The 24,055-nt window shown below is 51.0% G+C and overlaps 1 protein-coding gene across 2 annotated transcripts in view; it reads right to left on the bottom strand.

Moving 5' to 3' along the window:
• The window catches only part of LOC140125927 (zinc finger CCCH-type antiviral protein 1-like), a 59,343-nt gene that overhangs the window by 3,174 nt on the left and 32,114 nt on the right, over positions 1-24,055 (bottom strand). For both annotated transcript variants that reach the window (XM_072144857.1, XM_072144858.1), the window contains exons 7-12: positions 1,483-1,606; positions 1,159-1,321; positions 882-1,002; positions 670-766; positions 404-506; positions 199-329 (exon numbers count right to left, since the gene is read on the bottom strand). In XM_072144857.1, coding sequence (XP_072000958.1) covers positions 199-329; positions 404-506; positions 670-766; positions 882-1,002; positions 1,159-1,321; positions 1,483-1,606 — 739 coding nt within the window. The remainder of the gene's footprint in view (positions 1-198; positions 330-403; positions 507-669; positions 767-881; positions 1,003-1,158; positions 1,322-1,482; positions 1,607-24,055) is intronic.

Raw genomic sequence — 24,055 nt, 5'->3', positions numbered from 1 at the left:
AGGACAATAAAAGTCTCGCAGAGTAGAGGCCACTGAGAGATGGGCCATCCACGCTGACACCCAGGTGAGCAACCACAATGGAGGCCTCCTATCTGTACATAATGATGAGTGGTGTCTATGAGGTGGGACTCCATACTACAAGGCAACCATATGATCATATTCAACTCCCCAGAATAAGAAGATGAGGATCTGACCTACCCCTGGTACATATTCCACAGAAATGAATTCTGGAGACGCCACAGTTTCTTCACCACTTGCCCTCGCACCGTCTTGGTGAAGATGCTGACGATTTCCGAGAATTCGCCGATTGTGTCAGAGACCTGAACTTTCTGCGGAGGAGAAGAGACGTCACCAACAGCTGCCCCATGTCCTCCAACCACAAATCATAGGAGCGATGTATTACCGCACAGCCAATCTCCGGGAGGGCTTTAGTGTCCCACGTCTTTGGGTAAATGTCACTCTTCAGTGGAGACTTCAGGGGGGACTTTGCCGCTGCCGATTTTGTGCTGAATGAATAAAAATGAAAGAGGCATCAATCTTTATTACACCTAACGTTGTCCTCTCCACCCTTCCTAAATTCTGTGCCACGTGACACCAAGAGGCGGAGTTTAGTGTTGTCAGATCCGACTTGTATCTTATCCTCTGTCCATTATAAAATATCCAAATTACCTTCCTCTTAGTAATTTCACATCTTCAAAGCTCAGATACTTCGGTCTCCGGCGCACGGCCTTCTCCGTCTCGTACACAATGTTCATCTGCTTCATCTCTGAAACAACAGACAATTGTCAAAGGGGCGTTACCACATTTTAATGTCCAGGGCCCAGTAACAGAGTCCTGTGGCTCCTTATGGGACATTTCTTTCTAGATGATCTCCCTTGTACCTCGGAAGTTGATGACGTAGTGTTGGTTTCCAGCTTTGAATGACATCAAAGTGGTGGGTTTAGAAAGATACATCTTCTCCAGGTCTGAGGAGGATGAGGTGGAGCTCACGTTTTTCACATTCTAAAAGGGATTAGAAAAAACGTGAAAATTTTTTTATTGTGAAGCCCCATGTTTGGAGAAAGGAGACGCCTTGGACCACCACAGGTTCTATGGACCGAGCATAATCAAATCTCTGCACCCATTACACCCATGATCTCTTGCCCTGTGCCAACTTACAGAGTGTCCATACTGTGTCCAGGTGCCATATTCATCCTGCCAGTACCACAGCCACTCCGTGGTCAGAACATATTCAGATGGTTTTGTTACGGATGATACGGTGGATAGACGACGGACGCGATGGACGCCGGATTTCATAGTCCGAAAGTCAATCATTGAAACCCTGTAGATGTAGAATAGTGATTGTCCACCCCCAAGGAACCCACATAGACCTCACAATCACTCTGAGAACCCATATCACAGAGGTCACATTGGCCACCATATCTGATTAGGGTGAAGTTCCACCATCTTTCTTTCATATCGTGGGTTCTGGATGACCTGTACCTGTCAACTTTTGGGTCACAGTATTGTCTCTCAATCTCCTCCATATCAGAAACATCTTCCCAGTCGGTTCCTTTGTAGATCTGCCAGCAGTACGGTAGGTAGTAATGCACGTCCGGGCAACGGTCTACGAATAAAGGAGAACCCTGCGTTATACTACACAACAACCACTTACCAACCCCAACCAGGAGAGAGAACAAGCACTCCATCCTCATAATCCCAACCAGGAGAGAGAACAAGCACTCCATCCTAATAACCCCAACCAGGAGATAGAACAAGCACTCCATCCTCATAACCCCAACCAGGAGAGAGAACAAGCACTCCATCCTCATAACCCCAACCAGGAGAGAGAACAAGCACTCCATCCTCATAACCCCAACCAGGAGAGAGAACAAGCACTCCATCCTCATAACCCCAACCAGGGGAGAGAACAAGCACTACCTCCTCATAACCCCAACCAGGAGAGAGAACAAGCACTCCATCCTCATAACCCCAACCAGGAGAGAGAACAAGCACTCCATCCTCATAACCCAACCAGGAGAGAGAACAAGCACTCCATCCTCATAACCCCAACCAGGAGATAGAACAAGCACTCCATCCTCATAACCCCAACCAGGAGAGAGAACAAGCACTACCTCCTCATAACCCCAACCAGGAGAGAGAACAAGCACTCCATCCTCATACCCCAACCAGGAGATATAACAAGCACTCCATCCTCATAACCCCAACCAGGAGATAGAACAAGCACTCCATCCTCATAACCCCAACCAGGAGAGAGAACAAGCACTCCATCCTCATAACCCCAACCAGGAGAGAGAACAAGCACTCCATCCTCATAACCCCAACCAGGGGAGAGAACAAGCACTCCATCCTCATAACCCCAACCAGGGGAGAGAACAAGCACTCCATCCTCATAACCCCAACCAGGAGAGAGAACAAGCACTCCATCCTCATAACCCCAACCAGGAGAGAGAACAAGCACTACCTACTCATAACCCCAACCAGGAGATAGAACAAGCACTCCATCCTCATAACCCCAACCAGGAGAGAGAACATGCACTCCATCCTCATAACCCCAACCAGGAGAGAGAACAAGCACTCCATCCTCATACCCCAACCAGGAGATATAACAAGCACTCCATCCTCATAACCGCAACCAGGAGAGAGAACAAGCACTCCATCCACATAACCCCAACCAGGAGAGAGAACAAGCACTCCATCCTCATAACCCCAACCAGGAGAGAGAACAAGCACTCCATCCTCATAACCCCAACCAGGAGAGAGAACAAGCACTCCATCCTCATAACCCCAACCAGGAAAGAGAACAAGCACTCCATCCTCATAACCCCAACCAGGAGATATAACAAGCACTCCATCCTCATAACCCCAACCAGGAGAGAGAACAAGCACTCCATCCTCATACCCCAACCAGGAGAGAGAACATGCACTCCATCCTCATAACCCCAACCAGGAGAGAGAACAAGCACTCCATCCTCACAACCCCAACCAGGGGAGAGAACAAGCACTCCATCCTCATAACCCCAACCAGGGGAGAGAACAAGCACTCCATCCTCATAACCCCAACCAGGAGAGAGAACAAGCACTCCATCCTCATAACCCCAACCAGGAGAGAGAACAAGCACTCCATCCTCATAACCCCAACCAGGGGAGAGAACAAGCACTCCATCCTCATAACCCCAACCAGGGGAGAGAACAAGCACTCCATCCTCATAACCCCAACCAGGAGAGAGAACAAGCACTCCATCCTCATAACCCCAACCAGGAGAGAGAACAAGCACTACCTCCTCATAACCCCAACCAGGAGATAGAACAAGCACTCCATCCTCATAACCCCAACCAGGAGAGAGAACATGCACTCCATCCTCATAACCCCAACCAGGAGAGAGAACAAGCACTCCATCCTCATACCCCAACCAGGAGATATAACAAGCACTCCATCCTCATAACCGCAACCAGGAGAGAGAACAAGCACTCCATCCACATAACCCCAACCAGTAGAGAGAACAAGCACTCCATCCTCATAACCCCAACCAGGAGAGAGAACAAGCACTCCATCCTCATACCCCCAACCAGGAGAGAGAACAAGCACTCCATCCTCATACCCCAACCAGGAGAGAGAACAAGCACTCCATCCTCATAACCCCAACCAGGAGAGAGAACAAGTACTCCATCCTCATAACCCCAACCAGGAGAGAGAACAAGCACTCCATCCTCATAACCCCAACCAGGAGACAGAACAAGCACTCCATCCTCATAACCCCAACCAGGAGAGAGAACAAGCACTCCATCCTCATAACCCCAACCAGGAGAGAGAACAAGCACTCCATCCTCATAACCCCAACCAGGGGAGAGAACAAGCACTCCATCCTCATAACCCCAACCAGGAGAGAGAACAAGCACTCCATCCTCATAACCCCAACCAGGAGAGAGAACAAGCACTCCATCCTCATAACTCCAACCAGGAGAGAGAACAAGCACTCCATCCTCATAACCCCAACCAGGAGAGAGAACAAGCACTCCATCCTCATAACCCCAACCAGGAGAGAGAACAAGCACTACCTCCTCATAACCCCAACCAGGAGAGAGAACAAGCACTCCATCCTCATAACCCCAACCAGGAGAGAGAACAAGCACTCCATCCTCATACCCCCAACCAGGAGAGAGAACAAGCACTCCATCCTCATACCCCAACCAGGAGAGAGAACAAGCACTCCATCCTCATAACCCCAACCAGGAGATAGAACAAGCACTCCATCCTCATAACCCCAACCAGGGGAGAGAACAAGCACTCCATCCTCATAACCCCAACCAGGAGAGAGAACAAGCACTCCATCCTCATAACCCCAACCAGGAGAGAGAACAAGCACTCCATCCTCATAACCCCAACCAGGGGAGAGAACAAGCACTCCATCCTCATAACCCAACCAGGAGAGAGAACAAGCACTCCATCCTCATAACCCCAACCAGGAGAGAGAACAAGCACTCCATCCTCATACCCCCAACCAGGAGAGAGAACAAGCACTCCATCCTCATAACCCCAACTAGGAGAGAGAACAAGCACTCCATCCTCATAACCCCAACCAGGAGAGAGAACAAGCACTCCATCCTCATACCCCCAACCAGGAGAGAGAACAAGCACTCCATCCTCATACCCCCAACCAGGGGAGAGAACAAGCACTCCATCTTCATAACCCCAACCAGGGGAGAGAACAAGCACTCCATCCTCATAACCCAACCAGGAGAGAGAACAAGCACTCCATCCTCATAACCCAATCAGGAGAGAGAACAAGCACTCCATCCTCATAACCCCAACCAGGAGAGAGAACAAGCACTCCATCCTCATAACCCCAACCAGGAGAGAGAACATGCACTCCATCCTCATAACCCCAACCAGGAGATAGAACAAGCACTCCATCCTCATAACCCCAACCAGGAGATAGAACAAGCACTCCATCCTCATAACCCCAACCAGGAGAGAGAACATGCACTCCATCCTCATAACCCCAACCAGGAGAGAGAACAAGCACTCCATCCTAATAACCCCAACCAGGAGATAGAACAAGCACTCCATCCTTATAACCCCAACCAGGAGAGAGAACAAGCACTCCATCTTCATAACCCCAACCAGGAGAGAGAACAAGCACTCCATCCTCATACCCCCAACCAGGGGAGAGAACAAGCACTCCATCCTCATAACCCCAACCAGGAGAGAGAACAAGCACTCCATCCTCATACCCCCAACCAGGAGATAGAACAAGCACTCCATCCTCATAACCCCAACCAGGAGATAGAACAAGCACTCCATCCTCATAACCCCAACCAGGAGATAGAACAAGCACTCCATCCTCATAACCCCAACCAGGAGAGAGAACAAGCACTCCATCCTCATAACCCCAACCAGGAGAGAGAACAAGCACTCCATCCTCATAACCCCAACCAGGAGAGAGAACAAGCACTCCATCCTCATACCCCAACCAGGAGAGAGAACAAGCACTCCATCCTCATAACCCCAACCAGGAGAGAGAACAAGCACTCCATCCTCATAACCCCAACCAGGAGAGAGAACAAGCACTCCATCCTCATAACCCCAACCAGGAGATAGAACAAGCACTCCATCCTCATAACCCCAACCAGGAGATAGAACAAGCACTCCATCCTCATAACCCCAACCAGGGGAGAGAACAAGCACTCCATCCTCATAACCCCAACCAGGAGAGAGAACAAGCACTCCATCCTCATACCCCCAACCAGGAGAGAGAACAAGCACTGCATCCTCATAACCCCAACCAGGAGAGAGAACAAGCACTCCATCCTCATAACCCCAACCAGGAGAGAGAACAAGCACTCCATCCTCATAACCCCAACCAGGAGAGAGAACAAGCACTCCATCCTCATAACCCCAACCAGGAGAGAGAACAAGCACTCCATCCTCATAACCCCAACCAGGAGAGAGAACAAGCACTCCATCCTCATAACCCCAACCAGGAGAGAGAACAAGCACTCCATCCTCATAACCCCAACCAGGAGAGAGAACAAGCACTCCATCCTCATAACCCCAACCAGGAGAGAGAACAAGCACTCCATCCTCATAACCCCAACCAGGAGAGAGAACAAGCACTCCATCCTCATAACCCCAACCAGGAGAGAGAACAAGCACTCCATCCTCATAACCCCAACCAGGAGAGAGAACAAGCACTCCATCCTCATAACCCCAACCAGGAGAGAGAACAAGCACTCCATCCTCATAACCCCAACCAGGAGAGAGAACAAGCACTCCATCCTCATAACCCCAACCAGGAGAGAGAACAAGCACTCCATCCTCATAACCCCAACCAGGAGAGAGAACAAGCACTCCATCCTCATAACCCCAACCAGGAGAGAGAACAAGCACTACCTCCTCATAACCCCAACCAGGAGATAGAACAAGCACTCCATCCTCATAACCCCAACCAGGAGAGAGAACATGCACTCCATCCTCATAACCCCAACCAGGAGAGAGAACAAGCACTCCATCCTCATACCCCAACCAGGAGATATAACAAGCACTCCATCCTCATAACCGCAACCAGGAGAGAGAACAAGCACTCCATCCACATAACCCCAACCAGTAGAGAGAACAAGCACTCCATCCTCATAACCCCAACCAGGAGAGAGAACAAGCACTCCATCCTCATAACCCCAACCAGGAGAGAGAACAAGCACTCCATCCTCATAACCCCAACCAGGAGATAGAACAAGCACTCCATCCTCATAACCCCAACCAGGAGAGAGAACAAGCACTCCATCCTCATAACCCCAACCAGGAGAGAGAACAAGCGCTCCATCCTCATAACCCCAACCAGGAGAGAGAACAAGCACTCCATCCTCATAACCCCAACCAGGAGAGAGAACAAGCGCTCCATCCTCATAACCCCAACCAGGAGAGAGAACAAGCGCTCCATCCTCATAACCCCAACCAGGAGAGAGAACAAGCACTCCATCCTCATAACCCCAACCAGGAGAGAGAACAAGCACTCCATCCTCATACCCCCAACCAGGAGAGAGAACAAGCACTCCATCCTCATACCCCAACCAGGAGAGAGAACAAGCACTCCATCCTCATAACCCCAACCAGGAGAGAGAACAAGTACTCCATCCTCATAACCCCAACCAGGAGAGAGAACAAGCACTCCATCCTCATAACCCCAACCAGGAGACAGAACAAGCACTCCATCCTCATAACCCCAACCAGGAGAGAGAACAAGCACTCCATCCTCATAACCCCAACCAGGAGAGAGAACAAGCACTCCATCCTCATAACCCCAACCAGGGGAGAGAACAAGCACTCCATCCTCATAACCCCAACCAGGAGAGAGAACAAGCACTCCATCCTCATAACCCCAACCAGGAGAGAGAACAAGCACTCCATCCTCATAACTCCAACCAGGAGAGAGAACAAGCACTCCATCCTCATAACCCCAACCAGGAGAGAGAACAAGCACTCCATCCTCATAACCCCAACCAGGAGAGAGAACAAGCACTACCTCCTCATAACCCCAACCAGGAGAGAGAACAAGCACTCCATCCTCATAACCCCAACCAGGAGATAGAACAAGCACTCCATCCTCATAACCCCAACCAGGGGAGAGAACAAGCACTCCATCCTCATAACCCCAACCAGGAGAGAGAACAAGCACTCCATCCTCATAACCCCAACCAGGAGAGAGAACAAGCACTCCATCCTCATAACCCCAACCAGGGGAGAGAACAAGCACTCCATCCTCATAACCCAACCAGGAGAGAGAACAAGCACTCCATCCTCATAACCCCAACCAGGAGAGAGAACAAGCACTCCATCCTCATACCCCCAACCAGGAGAGAGAACAAGCACTCCATCCTCATAACCCCAACTAGGAGAGAGAACAAGCACTCCATCCTCATAACCCCAACCAGGAGAGAGAACAAGCACTCCATCCTCATACCCCCAACCAGGAGAGAGAACAAGCACTCCATCCTCATACCCCCAACCAGGGGAGAGAACAAGCACTCCATCTTCATAACCCCAACCAGGGGAGAGAACAAGCACTCCATCCTCATAACCCAACCAGGAGAGAGAACAAGCACTCCATCCTCATAACCCAATCAGGAGAGAGAACAAGCACTCCATCCTCATAACCCCAACCAGGAGAGAGAACAAGCACTCCATCCTCATAACCCCAACCAGGAGAGAGAACATGCACTCCATCCTCATAACCCCAACCAGGAGATAGAACAAGCACTCCATCCTCATAACCCCAACCAGGAGATAGAACAAGCACTCCATCCTCATAACCCCAACCAGGAGAGAGAACATGCACTCCATCCTCATAACCCCAACCAGGAGAGAGAACAAGCACTCCATCCTAATAACCCCAACCAGGAGATAGAACAAGCACTCCATCCTTATAACCCCAACCAGGAGAGAGAACAAGCACTCCATCTTCATAACCCCAACCAGGAGAGAGAACAAGCACTCCATCCTCATACCCCCAACCAGGGGAGAGAACAAGCACTCCATCCTCATAACCCCAACCAGGAGAGAGAACAAGCACTCCATCCTCATACCCCCAACCAGGAGATAGAACAAGCACTCCATCCTCATAACCCCAACCAGGAGATAGAACAAGCACTCCATCCTCATAACCCCAACCAGGAGATAGAACAAGCACTCCATCCTCATAACCCCAACCAGGAGAGAGAACAAGCACTCCATCCTCATAACCCCAACCAGGAGAGAGAACAAGCACTCCATCCTCATAACCCCAACCAGGAGAGAGAACAAGCACTCCATCCTCATACCCCAACCAGGAGAGAGAACAAGCACTCCATCCTCATAACCCCAACCAGGAGAGAGAACAAGCACTCCATCCTCATAACCCCAACCAGGAGAGAGAACAAGCACTCCATCCTCATAACCCCAACCAGGAGATAGAACAAGCACTCCATCCTCATAACCCCAACCAGGAGATAGAACAAGCACTCCATCCTCATAACCCCAACCAGGGGAGAGAACAAGCACTCCATCCTCATAACCCCAACCAGGAGAGAGAACAAGCACTCCATCCTCATACCCCCAACCAGGAGAGAGAACAAGCACTCCATCCTCATAACCCCAACCAGGAGAGAGAACAAGCACTCCATCCTCATAACCCCAACCAGGAGAGAGAACAAGCACTCCATCCTCATAACCCCAACCAGGAGAGAGAACAAGCACTCCATCCTCATAACCCCAACCAGGAGAGAGAACAAGCACTCCATCCTCATAACCCCAACCAGGAGAGAGAACAAGCACTCCATCCTCATAACCCCAACCAGGAGAGAGAACAAGCACTCCATCCTCATAACCCCAACCAGGAGAGAGAACAAGCACTCCATCCTCATAACCCCAACCAGGAGAGAGAACAAGCACTCCATCCTCATAACCCCAACCAGGAGAGAGAACAAGCACTCCATCCTCATACCCCCAACCAGGAGAGAGAACAAGCACTCCATCCTCATAACCCCAACCAGGAGAGAGAACAAGCACTCCATCCCCATAACCCCAACCAGGAGAGAGAACATGCACTCCATCCTCATACCCCCAACCAGGAGAGAGAACAAGCACTCCATCCTCATAACCCCAACCAGGAGAGAGAACAAGCACTCCATCCTCATAACCCCAACCAGGAGAGAGAACAAGCACTCCATCCTCATAACCAGAACCAGGAGAGAGAACAAGCACTCCATCCTCATACCCCCAACCAGGAGAGAGAACATGCACTCCATCCTCATAACCCCAACCAGGAGAGAGAACAAGCACTCCATCCACATAACCCCAACCAGGGGAGAGAACAAGCACTCCATCCTCATAACCCCAACCATGAGAGAGAACAAGCACTCAGTCCTCATAACCCCAACCAGGAGAGAGAACAAGCACTCCATCCTCATAACCCCAACCAGGAGAGAGAACAAGCACTCCATCCTCATAACCCCAACCAGGAGAGAGAACATGCACTCCATCCTCATAACCCCAACCAGGAGAGAGAACAAGCACTCCATCCTCATAACCCCAACCAGGAGAGAGAACAAGCACTCCATCCTCATAACCCCAACCAGGAGAGAGAACAAGCACTCCATCCACATAACCCCAACCAGGAGAGAGAACAAGCGCTCCATCCTCATAACCCCAACCAGGGGAGAGAACAAGCACTCCATCCTCATAACCCCAACCAGGAGAGAGAACATGCACTCCATCCTCATACCCCAACCAGGAGAGAGAACAAGCGCTCCATCCTCATAACCCCAACCAGGAGATATAACAAGCGCTCCATCCTCATAACCCCAACCAGGAGAGAGAACAAGCACTCCATCCTCATAACCCCAACCAGGAGAGAGAACAAGCACTCCATCCTCATAACCCCAACCAGGAGAGAGAACAAGCACTCCATCCTCATAACCCCAACAAGGGGAGAGAACAAGCACTCCATCCTCATAACCCCAACCAGGAGAGAGAACATGCACTCCATCCTCATACCCCAACCAGGAGAGAGAACATGCACTCCATCCTCATACCCCAACCAGGAGAGAGAACAAGCACTCCATCCTCATAACCCCAACCAGGAGAGAGAACATGCACTCCATCCTCATACCCCAACCAGGAGAGAGAACATGCACTCCATCCTCATACCCCAACCAGGAGAGAGAACATGCACTCCATCCTCATACCCCAACCAGGAGAGAGAACATGCACTCCATCCTCATACCCCAACCAGGAGAGAGAACATGCACTCCATCCTCATACCCCAACCAGGAGAGAGAACAAGCACTCCATCCTCATAACCCTAACCAGGGGAGAGAACAAGCACTTCATCCTCATAACCCCAACCGGGAGACAGAACAAGCACTCCATCCTCATAACCCCAACCAGGAGAGAGAACAAGCACTCCATCCTCATAACCCCAACCAGGGGAGAGAACAAGCACTCCATCCTCATAACCCCAACCAGGGGAGAGAACAAGCACTCCATCCTCATAACCCCAACCAGGAGAGAGAACAAGCACTCCATCCTCATAACCCCAACCAGGAGAGAGAACAAGCACTCCATCCTCATAACCCCAACCAGGGGAGAGAACAAGCACTCCATCCTCATAACCCCAACCAGGGGAGAGAACAAGCACTCCATCCTCATAACCCCAACCAGGAGAGAGAACAAGCACTCCATCCTCATAACCCCAACCAGGAGAGAGAACAAGCACTACCTCCTCATAACCCCAACCAGGAGATAGAACAAGCACTCCATCCTCATAACCCCAACCAGGAGAGAGAACATGCACTCCATCCTCATAACCCCAACCAGGAGAGAGAACAAGCACTCCATCCTCATACCCCAACCAGGAGATAGAACAAGCACTCCATCCTCATAACCGCAACCAGGAGAGAGAACAAGCACTCCATCCACATAACCCCAACCAGTAGAGAGAACAAGCACTCCATCCTCATAACCCCAACCAGGAGAGAGAACAAGCACTCCATCCTCATACCCCCAACCAGGAGAGAGAACAAGCACTCCATCCTCATACCCCAACCAGGAGAGAGAACAAGCACTCCATCCTCATAACCACAACCAGGAGAGAGAACAAGCACTCCATCCTCATAACCCCAACCTGGAGAGAGAACAAGCACTCCATCCTCATAACCCCAACCAGGGGAGAGAACAAGCACTCCATCCTCATAACCCCAACCAGGAGATAGAACAAGCACTCCATCCTCATAACCCCAACCAGGAGAGAGAACAAGCACTCCATCCTCATAACCCCAACCAGGGGAGAGAACAAGCACTCCATCCTCATAACCCCAACCAGGAGATAGAACAAGCACTCCATCCTCATAACCCCAACCAGGAGAGAGAACAAGCACTCCATCCTCATAACCCCAACCAGGAGAGAGAACAAGCACTCCATCCTCATAACCCCAACCAGGAGAGAGAACAAGCACTCCATCCTCATACCCCCAACCAGGGGAGAGAACAAGCACTCCATCTTCATAACCCCAACCAGGGGAGAGAACAAGCACTCCATCCTCATAACCCAACCAGGAGAGAGAACAAGCACTCCATCCTCATAACCCAACCAGGAGAGAGAACAAGCACTCCATCCTCATAACCCCAACCAGGAGAGAGAACAAGCACTCCATCCTCATAACCCCAACCAGGAGAGAGAACATGCACTCCATCCTCATAACCCCAACCAGGAGATAGAACAAGCACTCCATCCTCATAACCCCAACCAGGAGATAGAACAAGCACTCCATCCTCATAACCCCAACCAGGAGAGAGAACATGCACTCCATCCTCATAACCCCAACCAGGAGAGAGAACAAGCACTCCATCCTAATAACCCCAACCAGGAGATAGAACAAGCACTCCATCCTCATACCCCCAACCAGGAGAGAGAACAAGCACTCCATCCTCATAACCCCAACCAGGAGAGAGAACAAGCACTCCATCCTCATAACCCCAACCAGGGGAGAGAACAAGCACTCCATCCTCATAACCCCAACCAGGGGAGAGAACAAGCACTCCATCCTCATAACCCCAACCAGGAGAGAGAACAAGCACTCCATCCTCATAACCCCAACCAGGAGAGAGAACAAGCACTCCATCCTCATAACCCCAACCAGGAGATAGAACAAGCACTCCATCCTCATAACCCCAACCAGGAGAGAGAACAAGCACTCCATCCTCATAACCCCAACCAGGAGAGAGAACAAGCACTCCATCTTCATAACCCCAACCAGGAGAGAGAACAAGCACTCCATCCTCATACCCCCAACCAGGGGAGAGAACAAGCACTCCATCCTCATAACCCCAACCAGGAGAGAGAACAAGCACTCCATCTTCATAACCCCAACCAGGAGATAGAACAAGCACTCCATCCTCATAACCCCAACCAGGAGATAGAACAAGCACTCCATCCTCATAACCCCAACCAGGAGAGAGAACAAGCACTCCATCCTCATAACCCCAACCAGGAGAGAGAACAAGCACTCCATCCTCATAACCCCAACCAGGAGAGAGAACAAGCACTCCATCCTCATAACCCCAACCAGGAGAGAGAACAAGCACTCCATCCTCATAACCCCAACCAGGAGATAGAACAAGCACTCCATCCTCATAACCCCAACCAGGAGATAGAACAAGCACTCCATCCTCATAACCCCAACCAGGGGAGAGAACAAGCACTCCATCCTCATAACCCCAACCAGGGGAGAGAACAAGCACTCCATCCTCATACCCCCAACCAGGAGAGAGAACATGCACTCCATCCTCATAACCCCAACCAGGAGAGAGAACAAGCACTCCATCCTCATAACCCCAACCAGGAGAGAGAACAAGCACTCCATCCTCATAACCCCAACCAGGAGAGAGAACAAGCACTCCATCCTCATAACCCCAACCAGGAGAGAGAACAAGCACTCCATCCTCATAACCCCAACCAGGAGAGAGAACAAGCACTCCATCCTCATAACCCCAACCAGGAGAGAGAACAAGCACTCCATCCCCATAACCCCAACCAGGAGAGAGAACATGCACTCCATCCTCATAACCCCAACCAGGAGAGAGAACAAGCACTCCATCCCCATAACCCCAACCAGGAGAGAGAACATGCACTCCATCCTCATACCCCCAACCAGGAGAGAGAACAAGCACTCCATCCTCATAACCCCAACCAGGAGAGAGAACAAGCACTCCATCCTCATAACCCCAACCAGGAGAGAGAACAAGCACTCCATCCTCATAACCAGAACCAGGAGAGAGAACAAGCACTCCATCCTCATACCCCCAACCAGGAGAGAGAACATGCACTCCATCCTCATAACCCCAACCAGGAGAGAGAACAAGCACTCCATCCACATAACCCCAACCAGGGGAGAGAACAAGCACTCCATCCTCATAACCCCAACCATGAGAGAGAACAAGCACTCAGTCCTCATAACCCCAACCAGGAGAGAGAACAAGCACTCCATCCTCATAACCCCAACCAGGAGAGAGAACAAGCACTCCATCCTCATAACCCCAACCAGGAGAGAGAACATGCACTCCATCCTCATAACCCCAACCAGGAGAGAGAACAAGCACTCCATCCTCATAACCCCAACCAGGAGAGAGAACAAGCACTCCATCCTCATAACCCCAACCAGGGGAGAGAACAAGCACTCCATCCTCATAACCCCAACCAGGGGAGAGAACAAGCACTCCATCCTCATAACCCCAACCAGGAGAGAGAACAAGCACTCCATCCTCATAACCCCAACCAGGGGAGAGAACAAGCACTCCATCCTCATAACCCCAACCAGGAGAGAGAACATGCACTCCATCCTCATACCCCAACCAGGAGAGAGAACATGCACTCCATCCTCATACCCCAACCAGGAGAGAGAACAAGCACTCCATCCTCATAACCCCAACCAGGAGAGAGAACATGCACTCCATCCTCATACCCCAACCAGGAGAGAGAACATGCACTCCATCCTCATACCCCAACCAGGAGAGAGAACATGCACTCCATCCTCATACCCCAACCAGGAGAGAGAACATGCACTCCATCCTCATACCCCAACCAGGAGAGAGAACATGCACTCCATCCTCATACCCCAACCAGGAGAGAGAACAAGCACTCCATCCTCATAACCCTAACCAGGGGAGAGAACAAGCACTCCATCCTCATAACCCCAACCAGGAGAGAGAACAAGCACTCCATCCTCATAACCCCAACCAGGGGAGAGAACAAGCACTCCATCCTCATAACCCCAACCAGGGGAGAGAACAAGCACTCCATCCTCATAACCCCAACCAGGAGAGAGAACAAGCACTCCATCCTCATAACCCCAACCAGGAGAGAGAACAAGCACTCCATCCTCATAACCCCAACCAGGGGAGAGAACAAGCACTCCATCCTCATAACCCCAACCAGGGGAGAGAACAAGCACTCCATCCTCATAACCCCAACCAGGAGAGAGAACAAGCACTCCATCCTCATAACCCCAACCAGGAGAGAGAACAAGCACTACCTCCTCATAACCCCAACCAGGAGATAGAACAAGCACTCCATCCTCATAACCCCAACCAGGAGAGAGAACATGCACTCCATCCTCATAACCCCAACCAGGAGAGAGAACAAGCACTCCATCCTCATACCCCAACCAGGAGATAGAACAAGCACTCCATCCTCATAACCGCAACCAGGAGAGAGAACAAGCACTCCATCCACATAACCCCAACCAGTAGAGAGAACAAGCACTCCATCCTCATAACCCCAACCAGGAGAGAGAACAAGCACTCCATCCTCATACCCCCAACCAGGAGAGAGAACAAGCACTCCATCCTCATACCCCAACCAGGAGAGAGAACAAGCACTCCATCCTCATAACCACAACCAGGAGAGAGAACAAGCACTCCATCCTCATAACCCCAACCAGGAGAGAGAACAAGCACTCCATCCTCATAACCCCAACCAGGGGAGAGAACAAGCACTCCATCCTCATAACCCCAACCAGGAGATAGAACAAGCACTCCATCCTCATAACCCCAACCAGGAGAGAGAACAAGCACTCCATCCTCATAACCCCAACCAGGAGATAGAACAAGCACTCCATCCTCATAACCCCAACCAGGGGAGAGAACAAGCACTCCATCCTCATAACCCCAACCAGGAGAGAGAACAAGCACTCCATCCTCATAACCCCAACCAGGAGAGCGAACAAGCACTCCATCCTCATAACCCCAACCAGGGGAGAGAACAAGCACTCCATCCTCATAACCCAACCAGGAGAGAGAACAAGCACTCCATCCTCATAACCCCAACCAGGAGAGAGAACAAGCACTCCATCCTCATACCCCCAACCAGGGGAGAGAACAAGCACTCCATCTTCATAACCCCAACCAGGGGAGAGAACAAGCACTCCATCCTCATAACCCAACCAGGAGAGAGAACAAGCACTCCATCCTCATAACCCAACCAGGAGAGAGAACAAGCACTCCATCCTCATAACCCCAACCAGGAGAGAGAACAAGCACTCCATCCTCATAACCCCAACCAGGAGAGAGAACATGCACTCCATCCTCATAACCCCAACCAGGAGATAGAACAAGCACTCCATCCTCATAACCCCAACCAGGAGATAGAACAAGCACTCCATCCTCATAACCCCAACCAGGAGAGAGAACATGCACTCCATCCTCATAACCCCAACCAGGAGAGAGAACAAGCACTCCATCCTAATAACCCCAACCAGGAGATAGAACAAGCACTCCATCCTCATAACCCCAACCAGGAGAGAGAACAAGCACTCCATCTTCATAACCCCAACCAGGAGAGAGAACAAGCACTCCATCCTCATACCCCCAACCAGGGGAGAGAACAAGCACTCCATCCTCATAACCCCAACCAGGAGAGAGAACAAGCACTCCATCCTCATAACCCCAACCAGGGGAGAGAACAAGCACTCCATCCTCATACCCCAACCAGGAGAGAGAACATGCACTCCATCCTCATACCCCAACCAGGAGAGAGAACATGCACTCCATCCTCATAACCCCAACCAGGAGAGAGAACAAGCACTCCATCCTCATAACCCCAACCAGGAGAGAGAACAAGCACTCCATCCTCATAACCCCAACCAGGGGAGAGAACAAGCACTCCATCCTCATAACCCCAACCAGGAGATATAACAAGCACTCCATCCTCATAACCCCAACCAGGAGATAGAACAAGCACTCCATCCTCATACCCCCAACCAGGAGATAGAACAAGCACTCCATCCTCATAACCCCAACCAGGAGAGAGAACAAGCACTCCATCTTCATAACCCCAACCAGGAGATAGAACAAGCACTCCATCCTCATAACCCCAACCAGGAGATAGAACAAGCACTCCATCCTCATAACCCCAACCAGGAGAGAGAACAAGCACTCCATCCTCATAACCCCAACCAGGAGAGAGAACAAGCACTCCATCCTCATAACCCCAACCAGGAGAGAGAACAAGCACTCCATCCTCATAACCCCAACCAGGAGAGAGAACAAGCACTCCATCCTCATAACCCCAACCAGGGGAGAGAACAAGCACTCCATCCTCATAACCCCAACCAGGAGATAGAACAAGCACTCCATCCTCATAACCCCAACCAGGAGATAGAACAAGCACTCCATCCTCATAACCCCAACCAGGGGAGAGAACAAGCACTCCATCCTCATAACCCCAACCAGGAGAGAGAACAAGCACTCCATCCTCATAACCCCAACCAGGAGAGAGAACAAGCACTCCATCCTCATAACCCCAACCAGGAGAGAGAACAAGCACTCCATCCTCATAACCCCAACCAGGAGAGAGAACAAGCACTCCATCCCCATAACCCCAACCAGGAGAGAGAACATGCACTCCATCCTCATAACCCCAACCAGGAGAGAGAACAAGCACTCCATCCCCATAACCCCAACCAGGAGAGAGAACATGCACTCCATCCTCATACCCCCAACCAGGAGAGAGAACAAGCACTCCATCCTCATAACCCCAACCAGGAGAGAGAACAAGCACTCCATCCTCATAACCCCAACCAGGAGAGAGAACAAGCACTCCATCCTCATAACCAGAACCAGGAGAGAGAACAAGCACTCCATCCTCATACCCCCAACCAGGAGAGAGAACAAGCACTCCATCCTCATAACCCCAACCAGGAGAGAGAACAAGCACTCCATCCTCATAACCCCAACCAGGAGAGAGAACAAGCACTCCATCCTCATAACCCCAACCAGGAGAGAGAACAAGCACTCCATCCTCATAACCCCAACCAGGAGAGAGAACAAGCACTCCATCCTCATAACCCCAACCAGGAGAGAGAACAAGCACTCCATCCTCATAACCCCAACCAGGAGAGAGAACAAGCACTCCATCCACATAACCCCAACCAGGGGAGAGAACAAGCACTCCATCCTCATAACCCCAACCATGAGAGAGAACAAGCACTCAGTCCTCATAACCCCAACCAGGAGAGAGAACAAGCACTCCATCCTCATAACCCCAACCAGGAGAGAGAACAAGCACTCCATCCTCATAACCCCAACCAGGAGAGAGAACAAGCACTCCATCCACATAACCCCAACCAGGAGAGAGAACAAGCGCTCCATCCTCATAACCCCAACCAGGGGAGAGAACAAGCACTCCATCCTCATAACCCCAACCAGGAGAGAGAACATGCACTCCATCCTCATACCCCAACCAGGAGAGAGAACAAGCGCTCCATCCTCATAACCCCAACCAGGAGATATAACAAGCACTCCATCCTCATAACCCCAACCAGGAGAGAGAACAAGCACTCCATCCTCATAACCCCAACCAGGAGAGAGAACAAGCACTCCATCCTCATAACCCCAACCAGGAGAGAGAACAAGCACTCCATCCTCATAACCCCAACCAGGAGATAGAACAAGCACTCCATCCTCATAACCCCAACCAGGAGAGAGAACAAGCACTCTACCTCATAACCCCAAACAGGAGAGAGAACAAGCGCTCCATCCTCATAACCCCAACCAGGAGAGAGAACAAGCACTCCATCCTCATACCCCAACCAGGAGAGAGAACAAGCACTCCATCCTCATAACCCCAACCAGGAGAGAGAACAAGCACTCCATCCTCATAACCCCAACCAGGAGATAGAACAAGCACTCCAGCCTCATACCCCAACCAGGAGAGAGAACAAGCACTCCATCCTCATAACCCCAACCAGGAGAGAGAACAAGCACTCCATCCTCATAACCCCAACCAGGAGAGAGAACAAGCACTCCATCCTCATAACCCCAACCAGGAGAGAGAACAAGCACTCCATCCTCATAACCCCAACCAGGAGAGAGAACAAGCACTCCATCCTCATAACCCCAACCAGGGGAGAGAACAAGCACTCCATCCTCATAACCCCAACCAGGAGAGAGAACAAGCACTCCATCCTCATAACCCCAAGCAGGAGAGAGAACATGCACTCCATCCTCATAACCCCAACCAGGAGACAGAACAAGCGCTCCATCCTCAAAACCCCAACCAGGAGAGAGAACAAGCACTCCATCCTCATAACCCCAACCAGGAGAGAGAACAAGCACTCCATCCTCATAACCCCAACCAGGAGAGAGAACAAGCACTCCATCCTCATAACCCCAACCAGGGGAGAGAACAAGCACTCCATCCTCATAACCCCAACCAGGAGATAGAACAAGCACTCCATCCTCATAACCCCAACCAGGAGAGAGAACAAGCACTCCATCCTCATACCCCCAACCAGGAGAGAGAACAAGCACTCCATCCTCATACCCCCAACCAGGAGATAGAACAAGCACTCCATCCTCATAACCCCAACCAGGAGAGAGAACAAGCACTCCATCCTCATACCCCCAACCAGGAGAGAGAACAAGCACTCCATCCTCATAACCCCAACCAGGAGAGAGAACAAGCACTCCATCCTCATACCCCCAACCAGGAGATAGAACAAGCACTCCATCCTCATAACCCCAACCAGGAGAGAGAACAAGCACTCCATCCTCATACCCCCAACCAGGAGAGAGAACAAGCACTCCATCCTCATAACCCCAACCAGGAGAGAGAACAAGCACTCCATCCTCATACCCCCAACCAGGAGATAGAACAAGCACTCCATCCTCATAACCCCAACCAGGAGAGAGAACAAGCACTCCATCCTCATAACTCCAACCAGGAGACAGAACAAGCACTCCATCCTCATAACCCCAACCAGGGGAGAGAACAAGAACTCTACCTCATAACCCCAACCAGGAGAGAGAACAAGCACTCCATCCTCATAACCCCAACCAGGAGAGAGAACAAGCACTCCATCCTCATAACCCAACCAGGAGAGAGAACAAGCACTCCATCTTCATAACCCCAACCAGGAGAGAGAACAAGCACTCCATCCTCATAACCCCAACCAGGAGAGAGAACATGCACTCCATCCTCATAACCCCAACCAGGAGATAGAACAAGCACTCCATCCTCATAACCCAACCAGGAGAGAGAACAAGCACTCCATCCTCATAACCCCAACCAGGAGAGAGAACATGCACTCCATCCTCATAACCCCAACCAGGAGATAGAACAAGCACTCCATCCTCATAACCCCAACCAGGAGAGAGAACAAGCACTCCATCCTCATAACCCCAACCAGGAGATAGAACAAGCACTCCATCCTCATAACCCCAACCAGGAGAGAGAACAAGCACTCCATCCTCATAACCCCAACCAGGAGAGAGAACAAGCACTCCATCCTCATTACCCCAACCAGGAGATAGAACAAGCACTCCATCCTCATAACCCCAACCAGGAGAGAGAACAAGCACTCCATCCTCATACCCCCAACCAGGAGAGAGAACAAGCACTCTACCTCATAACCCCAACCAGGAGAGAGAACAAGCGCTCCATCCTCATAACCCCAACCAGGAGAGAGAACAAGCACTCCATCCTCATAACCCCAACCAGGAGAGAGAACAAGCGCTCCATCCTCATAACCCCAACCAGGAGAGAGAACAAGCGCTCCATCCTCATAACCCCAACCAGGAGACAGAACAAGCGCTCCATCCTCATAACCCCAACCAGGAGAGAGAACAAGCACTCCATCCTCATAACCCCAACCAGGAGACAGAACAAGCACTCCATCCTCATAACCCCAACCAGGAGATAGAACAAGCACTCCATCCTCATAACCCCAACCAGGAGATAGAACAAGCACTCCATCCTCATAACCCCAACCAGGAGAGAGAACAAGCACTCCATCCTCATAACCCCAACCAGGAGAGAGAACAAGCACTCCATCCTCATAACCCCAACCAGGAGATAGAACAAGCACTCCATCCTCATAACCCCAACCAGGAGAGAGAACAAGCACTCCATCCTCATAACCCCAACCAGGAGAGAGAACAAGCACTCCATCCTCATAACCCCAACCAGGAGAGAGAACAAGCACTCCATCCTCATAACCCCAACCAGGAGAGAGAACAAGCACTCCATCCTCATAACCCCAACCAGGAGAGAGAACAAGCACTCCATCCTCATAACCCCAACCAGGAGAGAGAACAAGCACTCCATCCTCATAACCCCAACCAGGAGAGAGAACAAGCACTCCATCCTCATAACCCCAACCAGGAGAGAGAACAAGCACTCCATCCTCATAACCCCAACCAGGAGAGAGAACAAGCACTCCATCCTCATAACCCCAACCAGGAGAGAGAACAAGCACTCCATCCTCATAACCCCAACCAGGAGAGAGAACAAGCACTCCATCCTCATAACCCCAACCAGGAGAGAGAACAAGCACTCCATCCTCATAACCCCAACCAGGAGAGAGAACAAGCACTCCATCCTCATAACCCCAACCAGGAGAGAGAACAAGCACTCCATCCTCATAACCCCAACCAGGAGAGAGAACAAGCGCTCCATCCTCATAACCCCAACCAGGAGAGAGAACAAGCACTCCATCCTCATAACCCCAACCAGGAGAGAGAACAAGCACTCCATCCTCATAACCCCAACCAGGAGAGAGAACAAGCACTCCATCCTCATAACCCCAACCAGGAGAGAGAACAAGCACTCCATCCTCATAACCCCAACCAGGAGAGAGAACAAGCACTCCATCCTTATAACCCCAACCAGGAGAGAGAACAAGCGCTCCATCCTCATAACCCCAACCAGGAGAGAGAACAAGCACTCCATCCTCATAACCCCAACCAGGAGAGAGAACAAGCACTCCATCCTCATAACCCCAACCAGGAGAGAGAACAAGCACTCCATCCTCATAACCCCAACCAGGAGAGAGAACAAGCACTCCATCCTCATAACCCCAACCAGGAGAGAGAACAAGCACTCCATCCTCATAACCCCAACCAGGAGAGAGAACAAGCACTCCATCCTCATAACCCCAACCAGAAAAGAGAACAAGCACTCCATCCTCATAACCCCAACCAGGAGAGAGAACAAGCACTCCATCCTCATAACCCCAACCAGGAGATAGAACAAGCACTCCATCCTCATAACCCCAACCAGGAGAGAGAACAAGCACTCCATCCCCATAACCCCAACCAGGAGAGAGAACAAGCACTCCATCCTCATAACCCCAACCAGGAGATAGAACAAGCACTCCATCCACATAACCCCAACCAGGAGATAGAACAAGCACTCCATCCTCATAACCCCAACCAGGAGATAGAACAAGCACTCCATCCTCATAACCCCAACCAGGAGATAGAACAAGCACTCCATCCACATAACCCCAACCAGGAGATAGAACAAGCACTCCATCCTCATAACCCCAACCAGGAGAGAGAACAAGCACTCCATCCTCATAACCCCAACCAGGAGAGAGAACAAGCACTCCATCCTCATAACCCCAACCAGGAGAGAGAACAAGCACTCCATCCTCATAACCCAACCAGGAGAGAGAACAAGCACTCCATCCTCATAACCCCAACCAGGAGAGAGAACAAGCACTCCATCCTCATACCCCCAACCAGGAGAGAGAACATGCACTCCATCCTCATAACCCCAACCAGGAGAGAGAACAAGCACTCCATCCTCATAACCCCAACCAGGAGAGAGAACAAGCACTCCATCCTCATAACCCCAACCAGGAGAGAGAACAAGCACTCCATCCTCATAACCCCAACCAGGAGAGAGAACAAGCACTCCATCCTCATAACCCCAACCAGGAGAGAGAACAAGCACTCCATCCTCATAACCCCAACCAGGAGAGAGAACAAGCACTCCATCCTCATAACCCCAACCAGGAGAGAGAACAAGCACTCCATCCTCATAACCCCAACCAGGAGAGAGAACAAGCACTCCATCCTCATAACCCCAACCAGGAGAGAGAACATGCACTCCATCCTCATAACCCCAACCAGGAGAGAGAACAAGCACTCCATCCTCATAACCCCAACCAGGAGAGAGAACAAGCACTCCATCCTCATAACCCCAACCAAGAGAGAGAACAAGCACTCCATCCTCATAACCCCAACCAGGAGAGAGAACAAGCACTCCATCCTCATAACCCCAACCAGGAGAGAGAACAAGCACTCCATCCTCATAACCCCAACCAGGAGAGAGAACAAGCACTCCATCCTCATAACCCCAACCAGGGGAGAGAACAAGCACTCCATCCTCATAACCCCAACCAGGAGAGAGAACAAGCACTCCATCCTCATAACCCCAACCAGGAGATAGAACAAGCACTCCATCCTCATAACCCCAACCAGGAGAGAGAACAAGCACTCCATCCTCATAACCCCAACCAGGAGAGAGAACAAGCACTCCATCCTCATAACCCAACCAGGAGAGAGAACAAGCACTCCATCCTCATAACCCCAACCAGGAGAGAGAACAAGCACTCCATCCTCATAACCCCAACCAGGAGAGAGAACAAGCACTCCATCCTCATAACCCCAACCAGGGGAGAGAACAAGCACTCCATCCTCATAACCCCAACCAGGGGAGAGAACAAGCACTCCATCCTCATAACCCCAACCAGGAGAGAGAACAAGCACTCCATCCTCATAACCCCAACCAGGAGAGAGAACAAGCACTACCTCCTCATAACCCCAACCAGGAGAGAGAACAAGCACTCCATCCTCATAACTCCAACCAGGAGAGAGAACAAGCACTCCATCCTCATAACCCAACCAGGAGAGAGAACAAGCACTCCATCCTCATAACCCCAACCAGGAGAGAGAACAAGCACTCCATCCTCATAACCCCAACCAGGAGAGAGAACAAGCACTCCATCCTCATAACCCCAACCAGGGGAGAGAACAAGCACTCCATCCTCATAACCCCAACCAGGGGAGAGAACAAGCACTCCATCCTCATAACCCCAACCAGGAGAGAGAACAAGCACTCCATCCTCATAACCCCAACCAGGAGAGAGAACAAGCACTACCTCCTCATAACCCCAACCAGGAGAGAGAACAAGCACTCCATCCTCATAACCCCAACCAGGAGAGAGAACAAGCACT

Source organism: Engystomops pustulosus, chromosome 4 (assembly GCF_040894005.1).
Source record: "Engystomops pustulosus chromosome 4, aEngPut4.maternal, whole genome shotgun sequence".
Taxonomy (NCBI): Eukaryota; Metazoa; Chordata; class Amphibia; order Anura; family Leptodactylidae; genus Engystomops; species Engystomops pustulosus.
This window is presented reverse-complemented; position numbering and strand designations above follow the sequence as displayed.